The sequence below is a fragment of the Haemorhous mexicanus genome, chromosome 13, assembly GCF_027477595.1.
Source record: "Haemorhous mexicanus isolate bHaeMex1 chromosome 13, bHaeMex1.pri, whole genome shotgun sequence".
Lineage (NCBI taxonomy): Eukaryota > Metazoa > Chordata > Aves > Passeriformes > Fringillidae > Haemorhous > Haemorhous mexicanus.
This window is the reverse complement of record NC_082353.1, coordinates 20,173,116-20,197,666: the sequence shown is the minus strand read 5'-3', so window position 1 is coordinate 20,197,666 and position 24,551 is coordinate 20,173,116. Positions and strand designations below refer to the sequence as shown.

Genomic DNA, 24,551 nt, shown 5'->3' with positions numbered 1-24,551 from the left:
GGAGGATGGAAACTGGTTTAGATGTGATGCTGCTCCATGGCTTTCCAGCCTTTCACTCCCCAGGAAACCATCCAAGGAAGGGTGAGGTTTTTCCTTCAGTTTGAGCAGAGGGTGAGGAGAACATGATTCTAGTAAAGCTGGGGGTGCTGAGCAGCCATTTGTTTCTATGACTACATATTTTCAGGGCTTTCTGTAGAAATCAGAACTGGCAAAGTGGAATTGTAATCATACCTTTTATTAGGTGGTAATTAGCATATTTTGCATAATTACATGAACAGCATTTAGAAAGGGAGAGACATTGTAAATGCGAGAGTGACAGTGCCTGCAGCTGTGACAGCACAGGGACAGGGATTTGGGGCTGGACAGAATTCACTCTTCAGCACTGCTTGAATGTTTTACCTTAGAATGACTCTCTTCATGGATTATTTTTTTCCCCAGAGTGGGCATGTTACATTATTCTTTAGCTGTGAATCATAGTTTTCTAAACCATTCTCAGATAAGCTCTTCATGCAAGTTATCACACATTTACCCTCTTGCATAACACCCAGGGAAGTTATCAACCTAAATTTCTTGCAAAACAGGCAATGTTAATTTAAATAGTTGGGAGGATCACTAAGGCAACAGTAAGAGAGGGTCATGGGAGTACCTAGATAAATAGATGATGCAAGCTTTGCTTTTCATACGTAAAAAGAAAATAAACATATATGTGGCAGAACAGCACAAGAGGTATAACAAATTGCACATTAAGAGAAAATAACTTTCCCTGACAAACACAGGAGAGTTAAAAGGATGGCACAGAGGGAACACAGTTATGCACACACTCCTATTTAAATACTGATTTTACTTCTCTCCAAATCAAGCTGCTTAAAAGATGTTTTGCAAACAGAAAGAAATCCAAAGCTACAATCAGCTCTAAGAACTCCACAACCTTTCACAACTCCTGACCAAAAGAATTGTTTCTCTAGTCTCGTAAGTTTAGGTCAAATCCTGATAAACTCCTTTTCTGACCTCCTGTTTCAGTAACGCGAAATCCAAGCAATCACACAAAGCTCCCCAGCCTACCTTCCAAAGGTCTGTCCAGGAGGAAGGGGAGTTCCAGGGGCTGGGTGTAGTGCTGGAAGCTTCTTTGGTACTTAACAGCCAGATGGGAGATGCTGTTGCAGAGAGAGGCAGGTGAAAATTATCCCATTTTCAGGATGTCTCCTCTGCTGGCAGTCCTAAAACAAGAGCGGGTCAGGTGTGAAGGACATGTTAGTGGAGGAATTCCCAATCCAGTTTAATACTCACAGCCTCTAAGAAGATTAAATAGTATTGTATAGATTTGGGTCTATCTCTGAAACCTTTGTCTGCTACCACAGGTAATTCTCAGTGTGAGGACAGGTGATTATCCCCTTCACAAACTCCTGCACTGAAGCACCAGCCATGGACATGGATCACCCTCCCGGCCCTGGCAGCGGGTAAATCACATTTATAAACAGTTTTCAACACGGAGCATGGAGCTGCACTTTGAGGCATCTCCTGTGGCTGACAGGCCAGATGCCAGACAAGCAGCTCTGCTGGTCTTTGCCACAGTATGTGACCACTTTGCAGTGCCAGAGCGAGGTTTAAAACTCATTGACTCCTGGAAAAAATCCCTCAGGGCCTGTGCCAGGAGCACTGAGGCAGAGGGAGGGAGCAGGGACCTGGAACTCTTCTGTGGCACTGATATGGTGCAGCTCCACAGGGGAAGAAATAACAAGATCCCTGGCCAAGCATTTAACAGCCACAGCAATCTAATAGTCAGATTTAATGCAAGGGAATTAGAAATGTGTGATTTGATTTTGGGTCCCTCATGCCAAGGACATCGAGGCGCTGGAGCATGTCCAGGGAAGGGAATGGAGCTGGGGAGGGGTCTGGAGTGGCTCAGGGAGTTCAGCCTGGAGGAGAGGAGGCTCAGGAAGGACCTTGTGGCTCTGCACAACTCCTGACCAGAGGGGACAGCCGGGGGGGTCGGGCTGTGCTCCAGGGAACAGGGACAGAAGCAGAGGGAATGGCCTCAAGTTGCACCAGGGGAGGTTTAGGTTGGATATTGGGAAAATGTCTCTGCTGAAAGGCTTGTTCAGCGTTGGAGCAGGCTGCCCAGGGCAGCGGTGGAGCCCCCATCCCTGGAGGGATTTAAAGCTGGATGCATGTGGCACCTAGGGACATGGCTTATGGTGGCCTTGGCAATGCTGAGGCAATAGTGGGACTTGATGATCTTAGAGGGCTTTTCCAGCTAAACTATTCTGGGCCTCTCTGATAATTTTAAAGCAAACTGTTGTCTGAACAGGTACACACAATTTCAGGAGTACATGCCAGTTTCGCAGTGGTTTATTGCCTCCTACCCCCCCCCGACTCCCACAGGTACAGAAGCAGGAGAAGGAGGCACACCGCCCAGCCAGGATGCTTATCCATAAAGCTTTCTCCACACATAGCGGTCACTTGTGCTGCTATTTTACGTGGGCACCACGTTCCCCCAGCACGGCCATCCCACATTCCCGCTTCCCGCGCGGTGTCAGCCCTCACGGGCTGCGTGTGAGACGAGGCCATTTCCGCCCAGGCCGCGCTTTCCGGGGGGACGCTTTCCGTGCCGGACGCATGGCGGCGCGGCGGGCCGGGGTGTGCAGCAGCGTTTCCCTTCCGCCGCCCCGCTCCGTGCCCGCCGCCGCCGCTCGGCCCGGCCCGGCCCGGGTGTGCTCCGGGGACAGCCCCGCTGAGGGCAAAGGCTTGTAGGGAGGGCTGGATCCCTGCCCGACCGCCCTCGGAGCGGCAGGGCTGCGCCCTTTCCCCAGCGAGGCTCAGCTCCTACCGTCTCCAGGCCTTGCGCTGCGCCCGGCTGGAAATGCCGTGTGGGGTTTAGCCTGTGTTCAACTAATCTGTGCTCAGCCCCTCGTTTTGAGGGGGAGAAGGGTAATTGTCGCTTCTCCCCGGGGTCAGCGTGAGGGGGCGAGAAGCGCGGCTCCCCAGGTGCAGCTTTGGTGATGATTTGTGCCTTCCCTCCCGCCGCACGCAGGTGATCCCGGCCGAGCCCGCCCGTGAAGGCGGCGGAGGAGCAGCTCGCCATGCCCACGGTGGTGGTGATGGACGTGTCGCTGTCCATGACGCGGCCGGTGTCGGTGGAGGGCTCCGAGGAGTACCAGCGCAAGCACCTGGCTGCCCACGGGCTCACCATGCTCTTCGAGCACATGGCCACCAACTACAAGCTGGAGTTCACGGCCTTGGTGGTGTTTTCATCCCTTTGGGAGCTGATGGTGCCTTTCACAAGAGACTACAACACACTTCAGGTAGGGGGTGTGAACACTGAAGCAGTGAACCGTCGACATTTTTTAAAAAATCAGCCAATTGTGCCACCAAAGCAGGGTGAAGTTGTGTGATTTGGTGTCATCCTATGCACAACGTCTTGAATTGAGTGGGCTTGCCCTCATTTTAAGGGCAGGTGGAATCAGTGTGTTTGGAACACTGAACTTTGCCAGTTGCACCTTTGTAGGTGAGCACTGGGGTGTGGCTGATTGACTCTGAAATGGAATGGAGTTAAAAATGGGATGGAGGGAAGGGCTGCCTGATGAAGCTCCCCAAGTGATGTCCCTGTTTTTATGTGTAGTTATTGGTTTGCTCTTGATAAACAATGTGGCTGACAAAACCATTTAGAAAGGCTTTGAGTTGAGTGATTTGGTAGAGAGAAGCTGCTGTTGAGAGTGTGTAGAGGTCAAAACAGTGCAGGAGTAAGAATAAGTGCAGGAGTAAGAATAAGGCCTCACAGATGTGGTGGGAATTTGGGAGGAGGAAATGGAAAGGAGAAACTCCAAGAGGGAAGTTTCACATGAATGCAGTAAGGCTCTAGAGCCTCTGAATGCAGTAAAATTTGTACATTTATATCTGACCCTCATATGCAGGGGGAAATGTCACATTGCTCTCACAGGGCACCATGGTTTGGGTTTGTCCATTGGGCAAAGAGATTTTAAAAGTGTTCTCTGTTATGTTTGCAGTTTAGCAGGTAGGTGCCAGTGCATCCTCTCTGATTAATTTTCACTTCCCTAAGAGTTCATTTGAGGAATATTGCAAGCCAGGAGCCCAACCAGGCTCCTTTAGCAAGCTCATCTCACAGCTGCACCCTGGTGATGCTGTGTTAAGTGTGAGGTTTTAATTTCTAGGAGAAAAGCTGCTTTATGGATGCAGATGTGAGTTTTGGGTTTGTTACTCTCTCTCTGCCAAAGAGTTTTTGTGAAACAAACTCCTTGTGGTCTCTGCTCTGACACCTGTGAGGATTTTCTCAGCTTAATGTTTCCTGTTATATATTGCCTCAAGTTTTCACTTTTTTAAGACATGCAGAGGTGTTTTTTCACTCTTAAAGAGCTGTGTTGATAATATTACAGTTCCTTGAAAGCCAGGAGTGACTGCTGGGTGTCTCCTGGCAGGGGTGCTCCCCCAGCAGTGACTGTGGTGTTTGTCTTTGCAGGAAGCCCTGAGTAATATGGATGACTATGACAAAACCTGTTTGGAGTCGGCGCTGCTGGGGGTTTGCAACATTGTCCAGCAGGAATGGGGGGCAGCAATTCCTTGCCAGGTATGGCTGATTGCTCTGGTTTAAGTTCACTGCAGGTTTAGTTATCCCTGGCAGGGAGATTGGAACTTGGTGATGTTTAAGACCCTTTCCAACCCAAACCATCCTGTGATTCTGTGATTGATTCTGTCCCTGTGAGTTGCACATAGAAATGTAAATGTAATTTGAAAGTTTGGGATGCTCTCAGGCGTGCTTTGTGCAAAACCACAAAGAATTAGTATTTTGGCTAAACCTGCAATATGAACAGAAGGTGATCTTTATGAAAATATTCAGCAGCAAAAAAAAAAAAAAAAAAAAAGAGACTGTTCCTGCCCAATGTGTTCTTGTAGTGCAGTGGATTGTAAAACGTGGCTCAGGAGCACTGTTGTGCAGGCCTGGTGTTTGATCTGGATGCAGTCTGCTGTCCCAGGAGCCTCACTGCATTTGGAAAGGGTGCAGTCCCACATCAGGAGCCTCTCCCCTCCAGTCCTTGATGGTTTCCAGGGCTTGTAACAATTCCAGCTCTCAACCAACATGGTGGGGCTGCTGCTGAGTGTGTTTTGATCTGACTTCTCTCCCAAATGAGTCATTTGCCATGCAGCTGCTCACACCCCCCCTTCAGCCCTGCAAGCTCTCAGCCTTCCAGATCTGCTGCCTTTTATGGCAGAGTTTGCTTTAACCCTTGGTTTTCTGAGACACTTGATTTAAGTTCAGCAATTTTGCAGCTCAGTGAGCTGGGAAGATGCCTGAAGCAATATTCCTAAAGGAGAAAAAGGATAGAGGTTTATTGGTTAGCCAGTGCTTCATCATCCAACACACACAAAAGGCACCTTGGGACAGCAAAAAACAAGAAAGCAAACAACAAGAAAGCTGTGAAAACCAAGCAGGGATTAGACCTCAACTATTTTGTCTCTCATTTGTGTCATAGCTCATTTTACTGGCACTTCAGGTGCTGGGGTGATGGAGGGCACTGAGGAATGTACTGTGCAGCTTGGAGTAGTGGGAGACATCACTGGTGAGCACCAGTCCTGAGGAGACTGTGAGAGAGACTGAGGATGCAGGGAGAATACAAATCTGGATGTAGCAATTACATGGAGTTTCAACTGGATGTGATTTTCCTTACCTAGCAGCCAGAAATCATGCCTGCTGTTGCCATGCAGCATTGAAGGAGCAGCTCTTTTACTCCTCTGGAAGCTGGGTCACAGCTGAGTGTAAATAATCCCATTATTCAGTGTAATTAGTGCGGGTTTCCACAGGGATTGACTCTGGATGTGCAATTGAAAGGAAAAGTGTGTGGTTTTGATATAGTTGTTCTGCTGCAAAATGTGAGCAGAACTACTGCAGCTGTATTTGCAAAGCATTAAGATCACTAATACTACCCTTTTTTGAGGTTTCTGTGGCTTGTAGTGGAAGTTGAGTTGCTCTCCAGATTCTGCAGAAGAAATGGGCTTTATCATCCATCTGAAAATAAACCTGGAATCCTTGAGCCCAGCAGCAAGAGGCTGGTGTTTGGCTGTGTAGCCACTGTGCTTCGAGTGTACACTTAAACATTAAATATACGAGATTCAGATTGTGGTGTAATTACCTAATGCCAAGGAAACGTTTATTTACCATGCACACTGTGTAAACCATGAGGGTTCAGTCTTCAATTTCTCCTTGATGTGGGGTTCCTTCTGGAAATTTTGCCCAGCTCGGTGGAGGAAACCCGGTGGGAGCAGGGAGTTTGGGTGGGAGCAGGCGCTGCAGGAAGGCTCCTGCGGTGTGTGGGTGTTCTTCAGGTGCACGGTGCAGCTGGAAGTGTCTCACGTGTCCCCGGGCCCCGCAGGTTGTCCTGGTCACCGACGGCTGCCTGGGCATCGGCAGGGGCTCCCTGCGCCACTCCCTGGCCACCCACAGCCAGCGCAGCGACAGCAACAGGTTCCCACTGCCCTTCCCGTTCCCGTCCAAGCTCTATGTCATGTGCATGGCCAACCTGGAAGAGGTGAGGTCTTATTCTTTGTTGCATTGGATAATTGTTGGTCTTCTCTGAGCTAACAACCAGGTCAGCACAAAACATTGTGTTGATGTTCTTGTGCTTAAGGCTTAGTTGACATTCTGGTGCTTAGTTATTGGGTGAAAGAGAATTAAAAGTTTATTATTGCACTATTATTATCTTCTGCTACTGCATTATTACCATAATCTTTATAAATCATGTCAGTTTGTCTCTGGGGAGTATTATGGAATTTTAATGTCTCTGTTTATATTACTACTGCATTAATTACGTTGAATGCTTTTGGGGTTCTTCTTAATCTACAGTTAAGTTCTTGAATAAATGACTTGTGTTGCAAAGATGCTCAACACTTAAGACACAGTGGCTGTATGTAGAAATGTGAGAGGGGAAACCTGAAGTCTCCAAGCCAGTGTTCAAAACACCTTCCCTTAGTTTTGAAGGAAAGGTGTCAGTTTTCTTCCTCCTTTCTCTTTCTTTTGCAAATTTCAATCCCAGCTTTAAAAATCTTGACAGGAGTTAGAATTCTGCTGCATAAACACTTGTTTAAAAATAAGCCTATTGGACTAATATTCATTAGATTAAGTTTTATTAATAGCATTGCTTTTGATTTGACACCTGTATTCTTGTGTCCTTCACAGAAGGGTTTTCTGCTTAGGCATCAATTAGATATCTCAGCTTCATGGTCTCTATCTAAAGATCAAGAATCATCTATCAAAGATGATTCTTTTGATTAAGCTGGTGGATTGAAGCACTGTTAACATCTCAAAATAACAGGGAAAATATTTAAAATAAATATTTAAAATAAATCATCTATTTCTGATAAGTAATAAGAGAACATTGCCTGGGAGACAAAGAATGTTGGTTTATTTGGAAAGGAGAGAGAGAACAAAAAGTCAAGGGAGCATCCAGTCAGATACTTTTTGCTGTGTTCTGTATATTTTCTTTAAAAATACTGGTTAGTACAAAAGAGAATAAAAAGAACACTCAACAAAAATATTTCCCTTTCTTTTTCTGCAGCTTCAAAGCACAGATTCCTTAGACTGCCTGGAACGGCTCATTGATTTAAACAATGGGGAAGGGCAGATTTTCACCATTGATGGCCCCCTGTGCCTGAAGAATGTGCAGTCCATGTTTGGGTGAGCACACTCGTAGATAACTGACCTTTGGGAAGGTCTCCAATTGGTATCTCAAAAGGAAAACAAATACAATAAGAAATCTGGTGATATGAGATGTTCTAATTAAACTCTTTTTTTTTTTATTGTTTTATGATCTTGTTAACTGTAATTTCATCTTGGTCTTCACTGGTTATGGTCAATATTTATTTAGTCATTGTAAGCAAACTGTAGCAGCTGTTTATGCTTGGCAGATAGAAGACAGTAATTTCCATAATTATTGTTCATCTTCCATGAGTGGGATAATGCTACTTTGTTTCATAATTTAGCAATGCTAGAACTATTGAATTAACTGTAGTTAAAAAAGGTTTGGGAGCTACATTAGTGTGCTTTAGACAAACTACTTTCATTTAATATGTATTATGTTTTCCTTAATAACTGTGTTCTAGAAAGCTAATAGACCTGGCTTATACACCCTTCCATGCTGTCCTCAAGTGTGGCCATTTAACATCTGATGTGCAAGTATTTCCCAGACCAGAGCCTTTCATTATAGATGAGGAAATAGACCCCATTCCTAAAGCAATTAATACAGGTAACAAATCTTTGATTGCTTTTTTACTAAAAGCCATTTGATTTCTGCCCTTTCACTACCACCTCTCATCCTGTGGAGTTATTGCTTCATCCACTTTGTTTCTGCAAGGATCAGTCTACAATTGTGTAATTTTTTGGTGTATGTGTGACACCAGGGAACAAAAATATCATCCTGCTTCATCCATGTGTACCTGGCTAAAGGGCTGCAATAGGGTAGAGGCACTTTCAGAGCTCAGGGTAACAATTTCTAGGGGTAGAGACTGGGAGACAGCCACAGGCTGCTTTCCATGAACACCCTCATAAGCTTCAGGGAGGAGAAATTATTTTTTAAAACAACTGTGCCAAGAAAAACCTTCCCAGCCCCCCTATCAGTGGACACAGCTCCCGTGAGCAGCAGGTATTTGCTTTTTCTCTTTTGGAATTTGTAAGACAGCAGTGGATTGTGTACAGTGTAAATATCAAGGTGCCCAGTTATGTAACTGTCCAGCAGCACAGCTCGTGGGCAGCAGTCTGTGCTGAAAGTCATCTTTAAAAGTTGTGTGTTTTATACATATATATTTATACACATATATTATAAGTATTTCTAACTTATTAACACCTTTGCACTCCAGTTCAGTTTGGGTTCTCTTGTGCTACCTTTAGTCATTGCTTCAGAAAACCTGGTAGTGGTGATGTTAAATAGCCTCTGAATACTTTTCATTTATTTCCAAATGTAACTTAAACTATCTTTAATCCGATTTAAATCTGTTGTCTCCCTGCAGATCTAGAAATTGTTGGGTTTGTAGATATTGCAGACATTTCCAGCCCTCCTGTCTTATCCAGACACTTGGTGCTGCCCATTGCACTTAACAGAGGTGAGCAAGTTGGGTTTATTTCAGCAAAAACTACTTTAAGCTTCCCTTGTAATGAGGTTTGGACTGGAAGCACAGGGAAAAATGCTTTATCAAAATACCAGATGTCACATTTGTGTGATTGCATTAAAATTAAAACCTTAACCACAAGCTCTCTTATTTTGCATACTGTGTTCTTTGTGAAGTTCATAGAGGGGCCAGGGTCCTTACAACATCCTTATTAATAGAACATGCTAAAGCTACAGTTCAGAATAATAATAAGACATGAAATATGTGGTGCGGGATGAATATTTAATGCCCTTGAGTACAATGCAGTGGAACATTTATGTATCATTATTGTGCCACTTTGCCCAAGCAGTTCATTCTGCTGCTGTTTGTTCTACAAAAATATTAATTAACTCTTGCAGGCAGACAGTAAAGGGTGGTGTCATGGAAACAGATCTCTTGTGTTTGAATTTATTCTCATGTTTTCTCTTTGTTTGCTTTGATTCCTCCCCAGAGGGGGATGAGGTGGGACCTGGGATCACAGATGACACTGAAGATGAGAATTCAGCTAATCAGATTGCTGGGAAAATCCCCAACTTCTGTGTTTTATTACATGGCAGCCTGAAAGTGGAAGGCATGGTGGCTCTCGTCCAGTTGGGGTATGGAACTGGATGTCTGCCTGAAAAATCTCTTACTTTGCTCATTTAGGCTTTATTTATAAATTATGCTTATTTATATCTGTATTCTGTGCAGAACTCTGCACTGCTAGACTAAGCTGTGGATTTTTAATTGCAGATTTGTTTCTGTCAGTACAAATCGCAAACATTGAGCCTCCACACAGTGAGAGGGAGGCACATTCTATGCAGAGGGGTGGAAGATTTTCAGCCTTTGAGGGTTTGCTCTTTTCCACAGGCCAGAGTGGTATGGAATGCTTTATTCACAAGCTGATAGCAAGAAGAAATCAAACCTCATGATGTCACTCTTTGAACCTGGTCCTGAGCCCCTCCCATGGCTGGGGAAGATGGCACAGCTTGGCCCCATTTCAGGTACTGGTCACACTCCTCTGAGTAACTCTTAACCATTCAGTGCTGTGTGAATGATCTTGGCAATTCTTGGTTGCTAAGTCTAGAATTTATTTTTTCTCCCAGATGCAAAAGAAAATCCTTATGGAGAGGATGACAATAAGAGCCCTTTCCCTTTGCAGCCCAAGAACAAGCGCAGCTACGCTCAGAATGTCACTGTCTGGATCAAACCCAGTGGCCTCCAGGTAATGAGCCAGGTTGTGCTGCTTTACCTGGAGCAGCAGGAGCCATCTCAGCAGAAACTGCAGTCTGTGCATGTCTTGCCCATTTAGTGTAATTGCTTTATTGCTTTTCTTTCATTTTTATAAACACTGCCTCTTTACAATGTCATGATTAAAATGCAATCAGAAAGCATAGCTTGTTTAATGAGAGCTGTGTCTCCAGTGAAGCATCTGGCTTGGTTTATTTGATTTAGTATAATTACCAGTTATGTTTCAGCCTTTGTGAGCTGCAGTTTTGTCAATGGTCAGGATAATTTATCCATAAAGAGTTGGGGGTTGTTCTGCAGCTTCCCCCAGAAGCTGCCAAGATTACTGGATTTTTTTTTTCTCTTTTCTGCAGACAGATGTACAGAAGATCTTGAGAAATGCAAGGAAACTCCCTGAGAAAACACAAACCTTCTATAAAGTGAGTAACATTCCAGGCTGGCCAAGTTTGATCCGTAGTGATGGTGGTGCATTTGACAGAGGAACCACAGTGTGTTCTGTTCAGGCTTGCAGTGCTCTGCAAAAACTTGCAGACTGGTTAGGTGAGACAAGGGGGTCTCATTTCAATGGTCTGGCACTACATTTTCTGTCATAGATGTGTCATGTCTACAAGTGCCCCTCATGACCTCTGCTACTTCCATGGTGAACTTCTCTGCTGTTGTCCAGGCAGAAATTAAGAGGGAACAGAGAGGAATAGGAACACAGATGTCATTCTGAGTCTTGAAAATGTCTCCTCCTCAATTTTATCTGCAACTGAAGCAGAGAAAGACAAAGTTCCAGGCACCATGGATCATTTGGCCACACCATAATGATCCATAACCAGATTGTAGCTGGAGGTAATTATTCCTCTTGCAAGCTTAGTGCTGAAGCAGTTTGGTATTGCAGCCTCCAGAGTCCTGAAGAATGAATACCCTGCCTAAGTGCACATAAGCACTGTTCAGTTTATAGGGAAGAAAAATCAATGTATCTACATTTTACTGGACACTGTGGTCAAAGGCAGCAGTCAGTCAGTGAAACCTAAGCTTCCCTGCTGGGACACAGACAAAGCAGGCAGGTACAATAGCTGAATGCACAAAAGGAAGAAGTGGAGGCTTATAGAAAAGGATCAAGGGAAGACCACTGTTACCATCTTCAGCCCTGACTTTCTATCCACGAGCAGCTGGGCAGTTTCCAGCAGCTGCACTGTGAGTAACATCACTTTTAAAAACAGATACAGGAAACTCACGTTTGATGTCGAGGCTTGGAGTGACTTTAAAAGGGGTTTTGTGTCTTTGCAGGAGCTGAATCGTTTGCGAAAGGCAGCTCTGGCCTTTGGCTTCCTGGAGCTGCTGAAGGGCGTGGCAGACATGCTGGAGCGGGAGTGCACGCTGCTCCCCGACACCGCCCACCCCGACGCCGCCTTCCAGCTCACACACGCGGCCCAGCAGCTCAAAGTGGCAAGTACTGGAGCCTCGGAATATGCTGCCTATGATCACAACATTGCTCCTCTGCAGACTGACTTTTCCAGTAGCAGCACTGAGAGAATGTGAAGTCTCCATTTTGGGAGCTTCTCTAGATTAAGGCTCAAGCAGTTCAGATTTTCTTCTGGCCTGTTTAGTCACTGTTTGAAGAACTTCCTATCCAAATAGGGAAGTTTTGCATCAGTGCTCTCTAAACAAACGTAGCTCCTTTGTGGTGGCTTTTAGTCAGACCTGGAAACTGTGGAAAGTGTCCCAAACCCAGTGATGGTGATGGATGATGGATGGAAGTTATTTGGTACATAAGAGGAGAAAAAAAAATGCCAGTGGCAGCTCTTGGATTTTGGCCTCCCCAAAATGCAGTTACTACACAGCTGAACTCGCTGGTGAAAGTATCCTAAAAGGCAGCTACTACACTTTAAACATCAACTTGATTAGTCCAAAGAAAGGTGTGAGAAGCACCCTGCAAGATCAGATACAAAACTGATTTTGGGTGTTTGCCCTGACTTTGTGCCCAACTTGACAGACAGTTTGTACTAAGCATTATCACTTGCATTGCAGTGCTTTTGCTTCTGAAAGTAACGTGATCTTGGGACACATGTTTTTTTATTTGCATAATATAAATAAAGAGTAATTCTTCATGAAAATTTAAGTTGGATGTGTTCCATTTTCATAGCAGGCTGTGTAGCCCAAAACAGTGACCTGGTGAAGGCTCAGGTCCCAGCTGTTTATCTCAAGTTAAATATCAGATTATATAACTTCTAAGGAAGTTGTATAATTTGAAAGAACAAACAACTGAACTAAAACAAAATTTGGTTGTAAATCTTTATTAATAGAAACACATTCTTTCTGAAGGACTAAAATTCAGTAGTGTAAGATCCATGACAGCTTGCACTAGGTACCACAGTTTCACTGATGAATACATACAGATTTCATAACAGAGGTTTAAATGCCCAGAGAAGAAATCAAAGGATGAAAGTGATCCTTGCTGTTCTGTTACTCAGCTAATTCAACCCTTTCACATACTTCAAACATAGGTACAGTGTGTGCTAAGTGAAATATTGTGTAAATAGTGCTCAACTCTCCTGAGTAAAGTAGGCTGTGCTTCTCCCAAAGAGAAGTTGTATCACGCCTCTTGTTGACAGAACACAATTTGTGAAATGCAGCGTGGAGCTTGTACTGCTTCTATGTTAGTCTCCTCCTAACACTATTTCATTTACAGTAACAAGCACTGGGTCCATATCACAAACCTTCTGTTGTTTGTTACTTTTAATATATATAAAATAATTTTCTGGAGGGTTCATATTGTTTTACAATAGAAAAAGATAAATAGTAACATGGCACTAAGCTAATCTCAGCTTGTGTCTGTTCTGGATTGCTGGCATTGCTCTGCAGTGCCTGGGGCAGTGGCAGTTGGGAAACAACCTGTTCATAACCACAGTGCAGTTTGAACTAAACTTGCTGTACATTTCTAAGCTGGGTTAAGGAGGCCAGAGGAATCTGGGATCAGCTACAGGAGGCTCAGTGTGAAGAAGGACATGCTGAAATAAAGTCAACTGAGCCAGAGGTTTCCAGGTGAGACAGCAGATGACCTGAAATGTGGGGGGGAGCTTCTCTTTGGTGGTGGTAGTGATGGTTAAAACAAGCAAAGAGAAAAGGGTCCTTCAAACCGTGTGTGGGATCTCCCTTACTAAGATTTGATATGTGGTATCTAAATAATACAGTTTATTTGACCCCCCTGTTCCATCCCCCCAGGAACCAGTCAGCCATACACACCAACTTCTCTGCTGCACCCCTAAATGCACGTAGCAGAGTGACTTTGCTGCCCTGCTGAAGGCTGTAAATACAGGAGCCACAGCCCTGCCAGGATGGATCAGAGGGGCCCCATCTCCCAAGAGAATTCCACATTCTCCCTTTGCATGGGTTGGATGGAGTTGTGTTGGGGTTCATGTGCCAGGGGAAAGCTGGTACCTATGTTCCCTTGTTTTGTTACATTTCAGTGCTTGCTCTACCAACCAGGAAAGCATTTCTGCCCTCATGGCAGCTTCCTTTCCCTAATGACTGGACAGGATCTGTTGCTACAGGAATACACATTGCTATGGTCCACACAGAGCTCCTATCCTGTTAAGGCTCAACTAGAAACAGACTAACTTGGTAGCATTTAAATCAGCATTAGCTATTTCCAGTTTTAATTCTGCATCATCAATAATGCTGCAGAAGAAAAGGGGGGTATATACTGAGCAAGTTGATCCCAGTGGTTGATAAACACCCAAACACTGCACAGTGGCCTCAGACTGTGCCTCCTCCTGCCATCAAGATGCCTCCCAGGAAAAGCACAGGCCAGCAAAGAGCATATCCCACATCAGAAGCCCTATCTGCATGCAATATTGAAAGAGCAAATCTCCAATTAAAAGATAAACTATTTCTATTTAGTGCTGCTCCACTGATTATAAGCATATCATATGCAGATAATAGGATTTCTTTCTAATATGCTGGTTGACAGGATACAAGTTTAAATGTTCAATGGTAAATGCCATGCATAGAGGATGGAAAGGGAACAAAATCCAATATAAGGGAATGTTACCTGAATTCACTATGAAATCATGAAATCTAGCGTGGTCATTTCATTTTACAAAATTCTTGCATTACAGTGGGTAAAACCGTAAGAATTAGAGGCTTATCTTGTCCCCAAGTGAGAGAAGAAAGCATTGCAGTCCTGCTTCACTTCATCTTTCTCTTCTTTGGTCCAAGGTGCTGTTTCCTTTGCTTGTAGAGGTGACGGGAGTTTACAAATACCCCTGGAAAGGAATGAAGTGTTTAGGTAGGACATCACTGTGTCGTTTTATGCTACATGGTTGTACCAGATCTAAAGGAAAAATAACAGAACCCAACTAACCCAACTACCACACAACAAAATAAATTATTTAGGGGTGTGTGTAGCAGTGAAAGCTAATGCAAGTGTTTTCTTGATGGCTGAGGCAGGAGTTGCTGCACAGGCTGTTTGGTAAAGAGCTGCTTAGAAGGTTTGTTTGTCACCTTTAAGAAGTTGTGACACCAGCTGTGCAGAGCTAAGGAGGATGAACCAGGTATTTCAGAGTAAAACTCAACTGAAGGGTGGCTTTAAGCAATGTCTGTGAGCAGGAGAAATCTAGTGAAAGTTCAGTTTAAAATTCTTGGTTAGATTGTGGTGAGTTGTGGATACCCAGCGTGGGTGTGGGTACAAGGAATTTATATCATGTTTACAAAAGTAACAACTATGTCTCAAGCAGGTTTTCTTATTTAAATATAATATTTAAAGAGAGGTCTGTATTGTTTCCTGGAAAAACATGATTTCATGTTGCATTTATGATAATATTGCAACATTTAACTAAATTACTTTAATATGAAATTATGTTTAAATTGCCACTACATCATTCTAAAGCTCAAATAGCCCCTAAAAGGTGAAATGAAGTACACTATGGTTATAAATCCATGTAAAAATTATTCCTTTAACCCAAGTTTACGCTGCTAATTTGTTACCAATACACATTTGTGGAGGGCTAATCAGAGCTAATTGGAGGTGTGTTCCCCCCATCACTGACAAATTTACATGAACAATCCACAAAGATAATGCTTAACCTCAAGCAATTTTGTGTTGCCATGGTCCCCAAGATGCAGGAATTTCATTTTCTTTGAAAAATCAAGTTATTCAGGAGAAATTTTTTATTTCAATATTGAGAAATATAATTAAATACTTACCTAGAAACAAGGCTATAAGATATATTTGAAGCACAAATGGAAACTGGATTGTGACATTCAGTGGATTTGGCAATCCCAGGCTAAATTTCCCTGTTTCACTGAAGATTGGAATGGATTGAACAATACAGACAGCTGAAAGGAGAAGGTCACCATCATTACCAAGTACAGATAAAATATATAATTACCCAGCCCACACCACCTATTTCAGCATAGTCCCTTCTAATTTGAGAGTGGTGATTAATGACAGCAATTTTGAAGGTGTTGAACATGCAGTAGGGTGGGAAGCACCTGGCTGAGGGGGTGCAGCAGGGAACCTTCCTGGTGAGACTGTTCTCAAGCACAGCTGCAGCCCCAGGGCCTGTGCCAGCAGGATTTGCCATCCAGAAATACCCCCAGCAATGAAACAGGCACACTCCTCCCTTTGCTTGGTGTTGGGCAATGCCCAAAGCTCCTCCTGGCTCACAGACACAGGTTTGCAACACAGGAATAAGCCCCTGCCTGTCCTCTGCAGTCATTTACAAGATAATATCAAGACCTGGGAGCTGGAGTGAACCCAGGCCAGGCTGAGCAAGTCAGGCCCAGCAGACAAAGCTTTGGTTCAGCAGAGGGAAGTGAGCACTGGCCTCCTGTGCAGCTTGTTCTTGTTCCATTTGTTCATGCAACCCATTACTGCCTTTACTTCCCCCTCCAAAAAGGGAGTCTTTTCTCCAAAAGGAAGACTTTACATCAAATTGAAAATAATGTTTGATTCAGTGAAAGACAAAATGCTTCTATTTGGTTCACCTCAAAGAAAATCTGTTTATCTGTTTTTCTACTTTACTATTTTAAGTTCAGCTGCCAAAAAAAGAAATTAAGTTATTTTCCCAGCCTTGAATTCATTATTTAGTAAACTGTTTTAAGGAGATACCTTCTGCCAAGCCCCCTAAGGGGTAGAGAGGGATCCAGGCAGTGTAACGGAGCCAGGTGAGTGGTTTCCATTCAATTCCAATGCAGGAAAGCATGTAATAGGGATACCTACAGTGTGAGGGGAAACAAACAGTTTAAAATGAAAACTACTACTAGAATTGGTCTTGTGTATATACACTGAGTGCTGAACACAAATCCAAAATGACACAAAAAATATTTAAGGCATTGTCCCTGTGGATGATGATGGTTATTGGGCAATTTACAGAGCTCAGGCCATTCTGAACACAGGGATGAAGGCAACTGCCTGGCTGCCTAATAAACCCTTCAGAATAACTTTGTTTCAAAGATAAAGGCCTCATTTAACAATGGAAATTCAAAGCACCAAAGAAATAAGGCAACAGGGCAGTATCACTTTCAGACTCCAGCCCTGCCTTAGCTTTTGGCAGATGAAGGAAGGCTGTGAACAGTCCATGACTCAAGGACCCTCTGGGGCCAACTCTTCCAAAAAATACAAAGATCAAAATCTTCTTTCTTGGGAGCAACCTCTTTGTTCTGTGCACACTTGGTAGGAGGAAAATCCCACCAACCTGAACAGCTCAATGATACTCCAGAAATAAAATATGAAGAACACCACAGGTTTGCTCTGCATTTCCTCCAGGGTTCCAAGGATAACAAACAAAATGAAGTTTCTTCCAAATATCTATTAAAGAAAAACATATTAAAGAACATTCACTCTTCATCAAAAGGAAGGGTAAATTCTTGCTGTCAGAAACACAAGATATCTACTCCTCACACATCTGAGCACACAACTAACTCATAGCTGAGGTGTGACCTGCTTCTTACAAGTAGGCATCTTGCCCTGTGTTTAGGTACAATCCAAGGCATCCAGTCTCAAATCAGCCATCCTCATTTTTATGCACAACAAACCACAACCAGGATAAAAAGGGCACTGGCACCAAATCAAAATCATGTACTTTTATCAGCTTCTTGCTTTTGCTGTCCTGCACTCCCTTACCCAGGTGATGTAAAGAGACAGACAGCCTGTCACAGCCAAGACTGGGAAGCATGGGTTCCTGCCTTGTGAATCAGAAATCCTCTAGTCCAGTGCCAGTGAGGTTGCATCACTTACTTTAGGAGAGTCTCAACACTTGTGTAAAATAAACATTTACTTTAAACATAAAAGCAAGGAGAGGAATTTAGAAATACAACCTGCACTACAGAAGGGATCAGCGGTGATCTGACCAGTCCTATTAGTGAATTCATGATCTCCATTAATGCCAGGGTCTGACAGAAATACATCATATCAGAAATAGTGTGAAATGTGTCATAGAAGGAATCTGTAAGACACAGGAAACCAACCATTTTAGAGAACAAATGAATTTCCATGCTCAGGAAGCTGGTGCAGCAGCACAGCTTGTGATAACAGGATTCTAGTTGTATTTGAGAAAAACATGATGCATAATTACATAAGTTCTTTTTAGGCCTTATCTTGAACTCACAGCAGCTGGGGCAGAAACACTGCTCCATTTCACACCCAGAAGGATCAAGAGCTATTTCAGTAATTGCTTTACAAAAATGGCAGTAGTGCTGTACCTCAACAGAATGGATTGTTCCTGCTTCAAAACCAAAATATTCTGTCCAGATCATTTTCAAAAACATTAACATCGCAGTCAGCGAGACGTTTTGCTTCAGCTGATTTTGTTAGAAGTGATCCTGGCAGAACACAAGTATCATTCACAGAGTACACAGCTGTGATTTACAAGGGGACAGTATTTTCCTGCCCTTGACACTTTGATGACCTTTGAAAGGCTTTCATTGTGCTCTTTGGCATTGCACTCGTGGTTTAGTTCCTAAATATATCTCCCTTTAGATTTTGCTATTTAAAAGGTCTTAAAAACAACACTGAAAATCAACTCAAGCCCTCCAATACAAATAAAATAGTGCTCATTACTTGCCTTTTCCTAAGATGAACAGTCGTACTGTCATGTTCACAAAAATCCAAGAGAATCCCAAAAACTGTACAAGATTATACATGACTAGGTATCCCTTCTTCAGGTGTTTGAAAGCTAAAATCAATAATACACATCAGGTGAGCAGAGTACAATGGTAATAGAGCTGCAAACCAAGCTTTCTGAGAACAAAGCTTCTAAGGAAAAGGGAAGTTATTGACTGTGATAAAAGCATTGTTGGGTGCACTGGGGGTTCTGCTTTTGCCATCATCTGCTAGAACTCCAGAACTTGCTAGTCAGATTTTTGACATTCCTTGGAAACTTCAGTCCATTTTTATTAAATTTCTAATAGCTCACAAAACAATGATCCCTCTCCAAGACACACAAAGCCACTCAAAACTGCTCCTTAAGAGTCAAGGTTCACAAAGTGTGAACAAACTTCCCAAATCCCACTTTACCCACTAAAAAGATGCAGTTACTTACGGTCTTTTGGGACTCTGGATTCTATTTTCATTTTGTTAATCTTTTCTTCTTCCTTAAGATGAAGGATAAGGTTTTAAAGACTTACTGTAATTAGCAAGTGATTTGTTAACTATACTACTGCAAAGCTGATGGGTTTAAAACTCATCCAAGCAGCCAGTAGCTAGAAGGTTTAAATTTTCACCAGCATAAAGCAGAACATTCATCATCCAGAAATTATAGTACAGTAAAAGCCAGAGGGTGTTAACCAGTTACCCTGCCCTCACTGTGTGGTTTGTTCTAGTAATTAGATGCTTTTGCTGAAAAAGCCTCTGCTTTCTCTGTTAATTCTCAGTTATGACTGTGCTGTTTCTTACAGGTTCCACCAGCAACCTGAAGAGAACAGAGAAAATCCAGCCCAGGTTCTCTGCCTGCCTCTCCCAATGCTCGAGGGCCTTGGCACTGCAGTGCCCCTCTCTGCTCCCTGCTAAGCTCATGGCTGCAGAGGGGAGCAGGGCAGTGTTTGTTGTAAAAGGGATTTGCAGGAATGTGGTCTGTGCAAGCCTTTTCCAAGTCCATCTTGCACCTCCCCACTCAGTAAGCTGCTCAAGCTCACCAGATGGTAGGAATGCACCAGCAGGGCCAGCCAGGGCTCAGGAAAGCCTCAGCAATCCCTGCTTCCCAGACAGACAATGTCCAGGACTCACTCCTTTGGGCTCCACAAGGCAGAGTGACATGATCCTCTGTGGATCAGCACACCAGGAAAGGGGCACATGCAAGGAGCCAGCACACAGCCTCCAGTTCTAACCAGAAATGTGTTTATTTCCAAATTCCCACTTACAGTCTGAACGACTGAACTAAAAATGCAGGTGTTCAATGGTGTGTGCTGCTGCCTACTAGCTGTTCCCAACAAACCTCTCCTGCAGAAAAGCAGGCTGGGTTAACATTCAGGCAGTGCAGTCAGATCCCCACACAACACTCACCACAGCTGGCGCAGCGAGAGAGGCAAGAAAGGCTCCTTTTAGCAAGGTTTTATTCCAGCAAAGTATATCACAGGTGGCTGAAGGGAACCCGGCAAGAAAAAGGGCAACCAAGTAGTGCAGGCAGCTTAAGAAGGGGAAGGGGTGGGGGGCGGAGATAAGGGCAGAGCAAAGGGGATTGGCCTCCTGGGGAGGAGGGCAGCCACCAGTGGTACCAAGACAGTGAGGGGACAGGCTAAGGGGAAACCAGAGGAAGTCCATGTGGGAGTCTGTCTTTTCCCCCAGGAGGACTACTCTATGTACTCTATGGTAAGAGGAGAGAGTTCATGGGATACTACACTTAACCAACTCTATATAGAACAGCAATGACAATCAGCATGCCAGGGACTCCTGGTGAATGAAGAATGCAGGTTCAGGCACAGGAGAACAGCTGTCCTTGCTTTGTAAGTGGCAGCACAAGCTCCAGGTGCCCACAGGACTCACCTTTTCCTTCAGCTCCATCTCAGCATCCGACTCGTCCAACCAGCGGTCGAAATCGGGCGCCAGGAAGAGCGGGCGCTTCTCTTGCTTGGTCAGCCTCTCCCACCAGTTACTCTCTTTCTTCTGCACAGTGATGTTCAGCTGCCTTTGGGTCATCTTGCACACAGGCTGGGGGCAGACACATCAGCAAAAGTCACATGAAACAAGCTCCGAAGCTGAGTTGGTAGCCAAGCTCCCCTTATCAAGGAGGCAGGGATGACACAACTGCTGCAGCACAAACATCTCTCTGCCACCAAAGGCATGGAAGCAAAGGGCAGACCAGTTAAAGATGGCAGCTGTGATGGCTGCATGATCTGATGAGCAGCCTGCCCATATCACAGCAGCACTGCATCCCACCACAGAGCTAGCAGAGACCCCAGTGTCAGCCTTCTTAGACAGAACCCCTGATCTTGGCTTTACACTTCTAGCGCTTAGTACTGTGAGCCACCCACCTCCTCTAGCCAGCAGTAAAAATAACACTGCCAGCAGCCACAGGTACTTGTCTAAACAGGGGACCCCATGTGACACCTGCTGCACCGAGAGAAGAGCTAAGAGCCTTAGGGAATGCCTGGAGACAAGGTGAGCTGACAGAGCAAGCAGTGTGGTCACTGCCACCGCACAAAGGCCTCTCCACCTGCACAGTGGCAGCCCAGAACCTCTCCATCTTTACAGTCCACAGCATTGTCACCTTGGAGCCCTTCTGACCACTGAGGCTGCTCCACATGGCACTGCCTGTCAGACCAGCTGAAACTGCTGCACAAGCTGCACTCCTAACTGAGCACGTTACAGCAGCTCTGCTCTGTCAAGGCTGGCTGGATGCTCCTCAGACATCTGAAGGCTGCTGCTGTAATTTACAGCTACTACACCTCATCCTTGCCTGCTACAGGCTCCATTTCTCACTGCTGGCACCAGCAAGGGGAACTCATGCTGCACATCAAAACTAAAGGAGAAAAACCTGGACTGTGATACTGCCTGGTCCTGACCATCTGTAGTTACACAGAGTTCAGTCTGTTCTCCAGCCCCTCCACAGTGACTCAGAGTGACAACTTTTGGAAGGAGGCTGCTCTGCAGAAGCAAGGACTTGCCTTCCAGGCCTGGCTCACAGCAGAAACTGTGTCTGCCAGCACAGGAGACAGGCAGAGAGAGACAGGCACCTCTCCCACACTGTGGGCCAGGCTGATGATAAGGCAGTGACCAGACCCTGAAACCAAGAGCTGTTCACTGTCTGCCACCCCACACCTGGCAGGAGCCACACCAGAAACATGCCTGCTGACAGAGCCTGGAAATTTCCCCTCCGATGGTCTCCTTCCCTTCTCCTTCCCTGCCAAAGAGCAGAGGTGAACGGTGGCTCCCAGTCTGACTGGAGCTATCCCAAACTCAGCCAGGAATAAGCAGCATAAATCCTGCCCCAAGAGCAAAGCCCAAGTTCTCCTGTGCCCCAGGCTCTGAGAGGTGGGGACAGACCTCACAGCCACCTGTGAGTAACACAGAGGGACACAAGCTCTTTCCACTCAAGACTGCAACAGGGATTAAGGAAAGACTTCTCCAGCAGGAGCCACAACATATGACAACCTAAGAAATCTGCTCAAGCCAGAAACACTAATTCTCCTGACTCTCTTTGGTCTAGCTACAAAAGAAGCCATGAAACATCATACTGACTGCACAATGTTCCCCTGACCTCCAGTCAAGGTTGCATCAGACAACACATTGCCAGATTCTCCTGCTTTAAATCCTTTAAAAAACTTAAAACTGCTGTGTAACAAGTGACAAGCAAGTGCTTACTCAAGCTGGTTCATGCAAGCACCAGTTCCAGTGAGGTGATTTGCATTAAAACAAGACAATGGCACACAGGACTGCCACAGAGCTGGCTGTTACAGAGCTACCAGAAAAATTTAAACAGTATATTGGGAACTTTATGCACAGCCATTTCCCTTTTGAGTTATTCAAAATTTATTTTTTCTTTGCAAGAATTAGAGAAGTAAAAATACCTACTTTAGGCTCAACTGGCTCAAGGAATTCGATCTCAAATTCATATATGTTGTCTCCTTTGGCACCGTGACCCTGGGCTAAAAGACAAGAATTGACAGTCAGTGTGGTTCCACACACTCCACCTGCAAAGGATGCTTTGTACACAGAAATATTCAGCACTTATTAACAGCACTTTCTTCCTGCCTTCCTCAGAGGCAAGAGGAAACCACACAATTACGGGGAAGACACCAAAACCTAGCTGATGCAAGTCTGCACCATGCTGGAAAAAGGTCCCTGCTGCAGGAAGCCAGCGTGTCAAATTCCCAAAAGAGGGGATCAAAAGGCTCCTCAGGGATAACTCAAATCCAGCAGAAAATCTCCTGCTGGGGGGTCCAGCCGCTGCACAACGCAGCACCCAAGGAGCTGGGTGCTGCTGGATGTGTAGGAGGGTGATGTGGGGAGTCCCTCCCAGCAGCAGAAGGGCACTTATCAGGGTTTGTTATCTCCCACGTTGCCCCTGTCCCCGGAAGGGCTCCAAAACTGCACACTGTGTTTAATTCCCACCCTTCCACGCCGTAAACTGATCCCAAAGAGAACACGATGTGCAACACCCTCCTATCAAATGGCCTGGCTGTGGCTCACCGAGGAGGCAGCAGCTCCTAATGAGACATCTTAAAAAATTCCGTGGTGCTGGAACGTGCAGCTGTCCAGCTGCAAAAAACCCATCTTTCAGGGCAAGATCTGCTTTAGTTTCCAAATGGAGCACAAGTTCCTGATGTGGAGGCTTGATAAGAATTGCACACAAGGTCTTTGTGAAAGGAAAAATTGCTGTGAGTTATCTCTGGGGTTTGGCTGGCCCGGGATAGAAAGGATATATGGAAATTCCACTGGTATTTAAATATGGGGAGGTTGGGGTTTTCTTGTTAGATAAGATAGGGCCTGTTATGGTTACCAGGGCTGGAACACAGAGAGCTGTGGGTGGGAATGTGGCAGATCTGAACATGCCTAGCACAGTGGCTCCTGCCACTGATGGGAACCAGACACCCCGCGATGGGGACAAGTGGGACAGCGGCAGCCCGGGGGGAGGGGGCAGGCTGAGACCCCCCGATGGAGCCCCTACCTCTGAAGTGCAGGACATTATCGGTGATGGTGATGTCCGGGTTCTGCGGAGGGAGAACATGCATTAGTTGGCAGCTCGCGAACCCGCAGGGGTCAGTGCACCCACCCGGGGGGGGTCTCGCCGCCCCCACGGCCGCACAGCCCTCCCCGGAGTGACGAGCCCCGCTGCCCTTGTCCCCGCGGGAATCCGCAGGTGAGCCACCCCTGGGGGTCCAGCAGGTGTTCCCCACCCGCAGGTGAGTCTCCCCCGCAGGTGAGTCCTTCCAGGTGTCCTGCAGGTGATTTCCCCCGGGGTCCCCCAGGTGAGTCTCCCCCCACACCCAATTCCCCACAGGCGTCCCCGCCCGGCGTCCCCCAGGTGTCACTCCCGGGGTGTCCGCAGATGTCCCCTCCTGGCTGTCCCCAGGTCAGTGTGCCCCCCGCAAGTGAGTCCCCCCGGCTGTCGCGGCCGTACCCGGACGTCGCTGAGGTCCACGCGCAGGAAGAGCTCGCGGTGCCGCTGTGCCCAGTGCACGTGCGGCCGCAGGCTGGGCCCCGCCATCGTCCCGGCCCGCACCGGCCCGCGGCGCCCCCGCGCCTGCGCGCTCCGATCCCCGCCGAGCGGGCCCCGCGCCTGCGCGCGCCGCGAAGGGCGGGCGGAGCCGCCATCGCCGGGCACCCTCAAGCGTTCTGGCCCTCAGCCGTGGGAGTCGTTGAGCCACAGCGTGTTCTGGGCTGGGAAAGCCCTCCCGGATCCGTTCTGACCATTCCCCAGCACTGCCGAGGCCACCGCTAAGCCGTGCCCTCACATCCACGCGGCTTTGAAATTCCTCCTGGATGGGGACTCCACCGCTGTCCTGGGCAGGCTGTGCCACAGGCTGTTCAACAACGCATTCTGTCGAGAAATTTTCCCTGATATCCAAACTAAACCTCTCCTGGCACAACTTAAGCCTACTTCCCTTGTCCTGTAGCGTGTTACCTGGTAAACGAGACTGACTCCATCTCAGCCATGACAGGAGAGGCTGATAAGAATTTAGCAAATAGCAATCCTGCACCCGTGCAACCTGTTTCAACTCTTTCACTGTCATTATTTTGTGCCCCA

The 24,551-nt window shown here is 45.8% G+C and overlaps 2 protein-coding genes across 2 annotated transcripts; one reads left to right on the top strand and one right to left on the bottom strand.

The window, feature by feature from the left end:
• Positions 1 to 2,624: 2,624 nt before the first annotated feature.
• Positions 2,625 to 12,484, top strand: INTS14 (integrator complex subunit 14). Its single transcript, XM_059858693.1, has 12 exons — positions 2,625 to 2,928; positions 3,032 to 3,302; positions 4,475 to 4,582; positions 6,384 to 6,539; positions 7,566 to 7,684; positions 8,110 to 8,252; positions 9,013 to 9,105; positions 9,602 to 9,746; positions 10,000 to 10,133; positions 10,236 to 10,354; positions 10,731 to 10,796; positions 11,653 to 12,484. The coding sequence occupies exons 2-12, from the start codon at positions 3,081 to 3,083 to the stop codon at positions 11,902 to 11,904; spliced, it is 1,557 nt and encodes a 518-aa protein (XP_059714676.1). The 5' UTR covers positions 2,625 to 2,928; positions 3,032 to 3,080; the 3' UTR covers positions 11,905 to 12,484.
• Positions 12,485 to 12,643: 159 nt separating this feature from the next.
• HACD3 (3-hydroxyacyl-CoA dehydratase 3) lies at positions 12,644 to 24,052 on the bottom strand. Its single transcript, XM_059858694.1, has 11 exons — positions 23,925 to 24,052; positions 23,472 to 23,514; positions 22,376 to 22,449; positions 20,348 to 20,512; positions 18,909 to 18,960; positions 18,432 to 18,542; positions 17,686 to 17,813; positions 17,064 to 17,176; positions 16,478 to 16,584; positions 15,571 to 15,702; positions 12,644 to 14,630 (listed from the first exon to the last, which is right to left on the bottom strand). Exons 1-11 carry the CDS (start codon positions 24,009 to 24,011, stop codon positions 14,554 to 14,556), a joined length of 1,089 nt encoding a protein of 362 aa, XP_059714677.1. The 5' UTR covers positions 24,012 to 24,052; the 3' UTR covers positions 12,644 to 14,553.
• Positions 24,053 to 24,551: the final 499 nt, after the last annotated feature.

Excerpts from the sequence above, each read along its gene's own strand:
- INTS14 (XM_059858693.1), top strand. The coding sequence starts at position 3,081 with ATGCCCACGGTGGTGGTGATGGACGTGTCGCTGTCCATGACGCGGCCG. Across the intron at positions 6,540-7,565 it reads GCATGGCCAACCTGGAAGAG|CTTCAAAGCACAGATTCCTT; the intron begins GTGAGGTCTTAT and ends CTTTTTCTGCAG. Across the intron at positions 7,685-8,109 it reads AATGTGCAGTCCATGTTTGG|AAAGCTAATAGACCTGGCTT; the intron begins GTGAGCACACTC and ends ACTGTGTTCTAG.
- HACD3 (XM_059858694.1), bottom strand. The coding sequence starts at position 24,011 with ATGGCGGGGCCCAGCCTGCGGCCGCACGTGCACTGGGCACAGCGGCAC. Across the intron at positions 23,515-23,924 it reads TGGACCTCAGCGACGTCCGG|AACCCGGACATCACCATCAC; the intron begins GTACGGCCGCGA and ends CTCCCTCCGCAG. Across the intron at positions 18,961-20,347 it reads AGATGGAGCTGAAGGAAAAG|GAAGAAGAAAAGATTAACAA; the intron begins GTGAGTCCTGTG and ends CTTCATCTTAAG.